At 38.7% G+C, this 8,138-nt stretch overlaps 1 protein-coding gene across 2 annotated transcripts; it reads right to left on the minus strand.

The window, feature by feature from the left end:
* Window positions 1-1,642: 1,642 nt before the first annotated feature.
* Window positions 1,643-7,787, minus strand: meaf6 (MYST/Esa1-associated factor 6). Of its 2 annotated transcripts, XM_088932761.1 has the most exons (8): window positions 7,610-7,787; window positions 6,532-6,647; window positions 6,348-6,435; window positions 6,096-6,141; window positions 5,606-5,795; window positions 4,600-4,629; window positions 2,526-2,559; window positions 1,643-2,202 (listed from the first exon to the last, which is right to left on the minus strand). In XM_088932761.1, exons 1-8 carry the CDS (start codon window positions 7,697-7,699, stop codon window positions 2,194-2,196), a joined length of 603 nt encoding a protein of 200 aa, XP_088788887.1. In that variant the 5' UTR covers window positions 7,700-7,787; the 3' UTR covers window positions 1,643-2,193. The 2 variants fall into 2 exon arrangements, with proteins under 2 accessions (XP_088788887.1, XP_088788888.1); XM_088932762.1 differs by lacking the exon at window positions 4,600-4,629.
* Between the last annotated feature and the right edge of the window lie 351 nt (window positions 7,788-8,138).

The following is an 8,138-nucleotide window of genomic DNA, read 5'->3' on the forward strand; positions in this document are numbered from 1 at the left end:
GGATTACAAAAATTGTTATTCATTGAGCTAATGTTTCTTATCTAAAATATAGAAAATCTTCTTGGCCAGGTATTGATTTATTAAGCTGAGTTTTCTGGACTACAGCAAGTGAAGTCATTTTGCCTTGCTGGCCCGGCACTCAGAACTCAATCCCCCTGGCTTACACAGGTTTGTCTGTGAAGTATGCGTCTTTCACTGAAACGGTGAATCAATAGAAACTTTATGTTTCGCCTACAGGGAACATAAACGAGTCACAGGCAGACGGTGACTCACATGTCACCAGGCTTCTAAATTGCATGACTGCCAGACCCTGATTCTGCTTACTTTTAGGTGTGAAGTGGAAGGTCAATTCGTTATCCATTAACTTGTCAAAGATCCTAGTGAAAACAGCTGTTCTTAACAGTTACACTTTAACAGGTTTAAAAATGTACTTCAGCAGCCAGCCTGTATCAAGATCCTCCTGAGCAAGCAGGAAATCTCCATATACTGTAATTCTAAACAAAAAACTGCCAACTGTCACTTATTTCATATTATCATTCCAATTATTGTAATATACTCTCATACTAAGACATCTTTCAGCTTTACTGAAAGCATGGAAAGCAATTCCAGCACATTTATAAAGAACCTTTTAGAAATATTTACTGAAATAGGCTCTGGCTCCACAGCGACCCTGAATTCCATTAAACGGATAGAAAAGAGATGGAAAGATGATGTATTTTAAAGTATTCTTTCAAAAACCACGCTAACTGCTGCAAATAATAAAGTGCGATTGTTTTGTGCAAAACTTCTCAACAATGTAACAATAAGTAAATGTAAAACTAATCGCATTCTAAAAAGATAACATTACTCTGCGTTAAAACTACTAATCGTTTAGGGTAGAAGTCCTATATTATAACATCCTTTAGCTCCCTCTAGTGGTTCACATGGAGACTGCAAGTAAAAAGTTTTTTTCTATTTACGCTGATGAATTTGACTTTAAAGCCATGTCATAACAGACCAGTTAGAGGAACTGAACCGCTTCAGTCTCAAAGACAAAAAACTGGAGCAGACCCGATTCAAGCATAGTTATAGGGCACGATAACTACTTCCTCCAATTTGACAAAATTTGTGTTGATCAGATTTTCTTGTTCTCCACAATTAGCTTGCCTTGTCTTTATTCTTATGTACTGAAGTTTGGCATATCCTTATTCTCCAACTGATCACCTTTCTTATTGAAGTGCAAAAGTAAAACTTGTTGGATTCTGTATTATCTAGATAGTGTCAGAGAATCAATGGTTCCAGTGTTTTGCACACAGAAAGAAATACAGGCCAGCATTCATGTGACAATTTCAGAACAAATCCAGTTTTGCAGTTTTAATCTTCTATTACTTTTTTTGGTTTTGTGGTTTTTACATCTCTGTCCCAAGTCTGGCTGGGATCCTGTGTAGCACATTTGAAAGTTGGTCTCAGACTGAGAACAGTGTTGAGCCTCCTTGTGCTCTGATCCAACTGCATAAAATACACCCGGATATAGAAGGAATGCTAGATTCTATATACTAAACTACACAACAAGCAAAAAAAGACTTAAACACCTCCTTAAGGAGATAAATGCTACAGGGTTCTTCAAACACACTTGTTTTGTAATAAAACTGAAAGCTTATGACATTTCATATTTTTATTTTTCTTACAAATGTTAAACTCTTAATTGTACAAAAAACTCCAAAGAAAAAATAACATTGCATGTAGATTAAGGAACAATTACACAACAAAAAAAATAAAAAATAAAATTGCAGGTCTAAACTGCAGCAGCCAAATAATTTTGATGAAAACTAGGTGTTCATGATGTGGGAACAATTTTGAAACAAAAACTCTCCCATTCTACATGCTTTATGCGTCTTCCCACAATGCAGTTACTTTGGGACCCAAGTCTGTGCTGAAGCTTTGGCACATACAGAACTAACTATGTACCTCACAATCCTTCCTCCTGCATTATCAATAAAAAAAATACAAGGGCCATTTACACAATGCACTTGTACTGTAAAAAAAACAGGAATTTATCATTGGAAACAGTAGCTAGGAGAAGGTAGTGGAAACATTTTCTCCATTACTTTGTGAACATTTTTCACACTATAGCTTCTGACAATGCCTGTGAATCCAAGACACGGTATGCCTTCGCTGTACGTCCACTATAACATGCGACTGGTCTGGAACCCTTCAATAGTCCTGTCAAAGAGCAAGAGAAATAAAGAATAAGCTGGATAGCTTTCCAATTTCCAAAGATCAGCTGGTAAATGTACCAACAGCTCACAAATGTAATGAGAATTCAACCTGGATGCTTTTTTAAACATAACTACAAAATGTGATGCACCTTATCCTGCAAGGAAAGAAAGATCACTTTTAGCTTTATATTTTTAATTTTACTTTGATAGGTTTCATGAAGTTTTGAACTACTGTGAAACAAGACTAACTGCAGCTAAGTTTTCACACGACATAGGTTTTAATTCTTCAAACTGAAGATAAAGCAAAGAGGAAAACTGATAACTTACAGCTCTCGGTTTCTTATTCATCTTCAGATCAATTCTAGAACGAAAAAAAGTTTTAAATATTTTAATCTATGGAAAAAAGCAAAGTATGGCTGGTCAGCACAAAAAAAATGAGCACCTCGCTCACCTTTTACCCATATCAACAAGGCTAACAATGAAAACCATGCGTTTGGGATGGACAGGTATAAAGTGTGTGAAGAAATGGCCTGATTCAAGACAGCTGGGATGAAGCCCGTTTCTTAAACACTGCACATTATGGAAACTCAGCAGTCAGCAGAAAAACAATCAAAGCTAATTTTCAAAATGATTTTTCCATGTTTGCTGCAGAACAATTTCACACCTCAAGGCGTTTGTTACTCAGTGTGTATCCACTAAAATGTAACACCACGTTGAGATCTGTAGGAAGCATTCACTTGAAAATTCACCATGAGGTGCATGAATGCATGAGAGGCATACCCCAAGGGATGGCCCTTTCCTGATCTCAGGATTTTATAGTAACTCTTGAAAATTGAGCTCCAGAACACAAAGCAAATGCCACAATATCTGAATGCGAAGAGGAAATGTTGTGTTTGGTGATTTATATTTTATGATATTGCACTCCCTGCCCCTTTAATGGAAATTATCTTTTCAACAATATATTGAGCAACAAAAGAAACTACTAGTAATTTCTACAAATTCACAATCTTTTTTGTAGCATATGCACTTAACAGACATAGCACAGGTAAATTCATTAAGTGGGTTAACTTTTGTGATCAAATGATACTGCAAGACGATGTACCATGAATATCACAAGCTAGAGGCATGTTTGACCACGGTTGGAAGCAGCACAAGTTACATATCTGTGACTCATGCTTCCTACCATTCAGATGCATTCTCTTCTCTTGCATTACACTCTCAGTAGTCCCATAACTCTAGCAGGACCTGGACGAACATGCATCTTTTAACTGGTTTCTGAGCCCTAGAACCCACAAATTTCTGCTCACCATATAAAAGTTCAATGGAGTTCAAGTCTGACATTAGCAGGGTACCCTGTATAAGAGTGAAATTCTTAGATCACAAGAAAGTCATTATTACACTAGCAGCATTAAGATGTGTGAGGTCCCAAAACCTGATCAATGTAGTGCCATGCACTCAGGCTGCAATCTGTCACTACCGGTGTAACTCTGTAACAACACTCTTGTCTGGATCATCACACTAAGGCATCACCATCGCCTCTGACAATGTGTTTCGACCTGTGGTCTCCTCACGGTGACATATCATTGATAGGTAGCATTTGGCTCTAAATGTCTTAACAGATTAGAAACTGTTTGCTGTGATCACACAAAAAGGCAAATAACTGAATGCTGATGGAGTGACTGTCCAGTTCCATACAAATCAGTGAAACAAAGGTAGTGATTTTCAACAGACTTGCCAGGCTTAAATCAATTAATCGTCATCAACTCTCATTAATGGGAAAATGTATTATACTTACAGAATTGTAAATTACCCGTTTATCAAGGTCATTGATAAAACAATCCCCAAAACATCTCTATCTAAAGTATTTATACTTTATTTTTCTAAAAATACAGCAGGAAAAAGTTTCTTTTGATGCTCAGTATACAATTGGCAATTATAACTTTCTCACCTTTCCTTAGTAGAGGGCTACTCAAAACAAAGGGCCCATCAATCATCTCCACAACAGGACTTCTAAAGAACCAAAATATTCATTGCTGAATGAATCCTGCTGATTACTAATTAAGGAGCTGGTTCTAGTAAAGTTCTGTAATAGAGTGAATTCAAAGGGGCATAGTTCGAGTAGACTTTCATTAGCAGTTAGCTGAATTTTTTTCAGAAGTGTGCAAGTATCAGCACTGAATGAAAAGCTGCATCACACAAAGCTTTTATATCTTGCTGGTTTTCAACTATTTTTCTTTCAGAAGAAAACTAAAATAAATTCTCCCTTCACAATGTTTAAGAAAAAGGGTATGCTGTCTACAGTAATGTATGCACAATAACTTGAACAGTGGGATGGCTTCACAAAGACAAAAACTACACTACACAAGAACCACAGCACAAGGAGATTAAAATTCGAACTTACTCAAAGTCATAATCAAACATGCCAGACGGGCTGAAAGGCAGCATTAAGAAGGAAAAAAGCAGTATACAATTAATACACTATTAATTGTTTGGTTGACCTGGTAATGCTTCCGCAAGATTCATTTCTAGAGTTTCGGATAAGAGAACAAAAGGTATTTAGTTAAGTTAAGGATCACTAGTAAGTCATGTTAATTTATTTGTCAAATCATCTCCTCAAATGTAGACTGTAGCAACAATGTACATCTATGTATTTATCATATTCACTGGACAAAATATTATGAACCCCTAGTTAAAGGAGTATACACTAGGTCTCAGGACATGCATGGCTATAGCCACCAGCCAGGGCAATGCCCAGATATAAAAAGGGCTGCTGCATTCTAATCCCACACTTCACTCTGACAATCCTGACTGAAGGCAAAGCAGCTGAAGAATGGGATACCGGACAAGATCAGAACACATGCCACATCTTGTTCAAGCAGATTTTAATGTTTTCAGGGTTCACGCAGCAGAGTTGAATGCCTGGTGGATGGCATTGTTTGGGGGTTCCTAATACTTTGACCCACGTGTGTTTTTGTTCAGAACCTTTGCCAGTACCTATACATCAAGTTATTTTAGCAAAGAATTTAACATTCAACTAATCCTCTGACAACTTACAGTAGGGGTGAAGGTCATGTCATGCTGAAAATAGTTTTAAGGACATATAAAACTTACATGAAAAAAAGACTTTGCAATTTTGTTTTGAAGCATTCACAGAACACACTGAATATTAAGTTTTCAAACGTAAAAAACAAATATGCTCAAATTTTTGCCAAACGTCTGCGACTAAAAGTTAAAGTCTGCGCTTTCTAAACAATTAAATAATTATGACAGAAAGTTTTAGCTCTTTCTCCACACTCTCCCTGCATGGCCTTTCGAAACTGGTCACACTGTGCAAAAGCTCCATTACAATGATCACATTAACTGTAGCTTAAGTGAAACAAAAGTTTTAACACATCACAAGTGGATACCTGTGCCGGTTTTTGTTTTTCCTCTTCTTGTGGTTGCCATGGTGACTGCCAGAAGAGGACGAGGCAGCCTTTTGAGGCTTCATCCCCTGCAAGGGCCCATCCATATCCTCCGTGTCCTCCTGACTGGGCTCGTTCTCCTGGTTCTGGAAATCCGGGGAATTGTCACTCTCCGTTCCACTGCCTGGCTCCCCTGATGGAGAAAATTAAGGAAATCCTTACTGTGAAGCAGCAATGCTCATCACAGCACCACAAGGACTCCCATGACATTTACAGGGCAAGACAAATTCCTCTAGAACCCGGAAAAGAGCTTCACAGAATTACTGCTGGCTGGTCTGACAGAAATCAAATAGGAACAATCTAGGCTTATCTAACTTGTAGTTGTGCATTTTGTGTTAATGTAAATGACAAATATCCTTGATGTCTACTGAGTCGTGTTTACAGGCAGGAATGATGAATGTGAAGAGCACAAGGACAGAAATAAAATGCCTACTTTTTTCTATAAGTTGGTCCTGTATTCCTCCTAGAGCACTAACCGCCTGGAAAAGAAACAGGGACAACAAAAGTTAAAAGCATGAAATGTTAAGAATTCAAACAAATTCCATCACCTTATTTCACAACAGGCTTAACATCTCGTCAATATATGAAGTATTTTACATCTCCAGATAACGTTTAAAGAAACGTTAAAGTTAAAGAAACCTGACGATTTTGCTAACTTCATATGAAATACAAGCGTTTAACTTACTGCGACGGATGTGACAGATGATTTGCTAAAGAGCCGCTCTGCTTCTTTGAATTTTCTGTTCCTTCTGTCATTTTTGCTGTTGGAATTTCTGCAACAGAGGTTAAAAAAAGTGAAGCAAAGCCAAGCTTAGCACAAAATCGCTATTGACTATCGGTATCAGAAGAAAGACATGAACTGATCTTACTTCTGGTTGGTTAGGTACCGATCCCATCCTCTAATGATGTTGCCATACATTTGAGTGTCTTCCAGGTAGCTGCCTTCAAACGCATAGATCTGTCTCTCCAGGTTCGCCAGCGTCTCCTGCAGGATCGGGGCGGGAAATGAGCGCCAGCTGCTGTGCGTCTTACAATTCGACAGCAACCCTCCAGCGGGGCAATATAAGCTAAGGGCTACTGAAATCCACACATTGTCGTTATATGTGGGGTTGAGTGTAAGCAGAAGATAACATTCCTCGGGAGAAGGGTTTCCTCTCTCGTCTAGCTTGTTCGATTGTTAGCAGGCTGTTGATCCGACCTCATCCTGTCATTTATTGAAAGAATCCAAGGAATCGGGTTCGACAACACGACTAGAGAGCCATGCAATGTTGCATAATTCTAAAAAGATCTGGAATTTCTCATGCAACACGATTCCTCGTCGTTCATTCGTCTGCGACATGATGCATTAGTCGCTATGAAGTGCCATTTCATTTATGCACCAAGGTAACTACTTTACATTGAGGTAAACGCCGTATTATACTTGAAATTGTCAGGATGATATCGAATGATGCCGACCTTATTACCACACACACCAAGCAAAGCTGCTATATCCGATGCTAACATCACCTTACTATGTATCGTAACAACTAAATTCCCAAATTTAATACGTGAAGTCATCGTTTAATCTGCTGAAAGCCGTTAATTATTTCTTAAACAAGCCTATATCCAAAGCACAGAACCGACACTTGAGTCCCCTTCCTTCACGCCAGGAACCAACATTAGCGGTGTAGAAAAGGCCGCTAAGCCTGACAATAAGCGGATTTTCCTAAATCTGCTAACCGGAGTGCACAGCCTCTACACCCGGCACTTCTTTGGCACAAGACGGAGCTGCTATTCACTAAAGTCGGTTACGTACGTTCCTCAAACGAACGCAATACAGCTGCAGCAACATACGCCTGTAAACATGACGTTTTGCTTAGAACACTCTAGCAAAAATACACATTTACCCAGATCAATGGCGACTCGAAAAACGGTTTAAAAGACGGTAATGTACAAAAAAGGATTTACCGCGAGCTCCTGTTTCCTCTTCACCAGCTCCGACAGCTCCCTGCGTGTATCTGGAATCTGCGGAGGAGTTACTTTGGTGTGCATCGCCATGTTGGATTTTCAGAGCGGATAGGAGAAACAAAGCGCGTAACGGCAGCAAAACGCCCGACACTACCTGTGCTGTGACGAATTAACCACAAGGGGGCGTTCCACCTGCGAACACGTGGGTATCTACGTCAGATCTGGCTGATGGTCACACCGTCGATGAAGAGAAAACCATTCATTATTCCTGCACCCGCAGATAATTACATTAAAAACTATCACTGAACGGTAAAATATTATCACTACAAACAGTTAACAAAATAAAATGACTAAAATGTTTTTTTTTCCAGATCTCCCGTTATTCATTTTGATCCTAATTGCATTGTTCTTAATTCTCAGCTGAAAGCGTGATTTCCTTTATGGTCTTTATTCATGTCAGGTTCTTCTCATGTTGTATTTAAGACTTAATGTCACAAGTAAGTTTCACACTTGGGAAGAGCAGAAACTC

The sequence above is a fragment of the Atractosteus spatula genome, chromosome 14, assembly GCF_055471065.1.
Source record: "Atractosteus spatula isolate fAtrSpa1 chromosome 14, fAtrSpa1.hap1, whole genome shotgun sequence".
NCBI classification, from domain to species: domain Eukaryota; kingdom Metazoa; phylum Chordata; class Actinopteri; order Semionotiformes; family Lepisosteidae; genus Atractosteus; species Atractosteus spatula.

Coding starts and splice junctions, on each gene's coding strand:
- meaf6 (XM_088932761.1), bottom strand. CDS start 7,699: ATGGCGATGCACACCAAAGTAACTCCTCCGCAGATTCCAGATACACGC. Junction 6,648..7,609: donor AGAGGAAACAGGAGCTCGCG/GTAAATCCTTTT, acceptor CCGATCCTGCAG/GAGACGCTGGCGAACCTGGA. Junction 2,560..4,599: donor ATGTTTGATTATGACTTTGA/GTAAGTTCGAAT, acceptor TTTTCGTTCTAG/AATTGATCTGAAGATGAATA.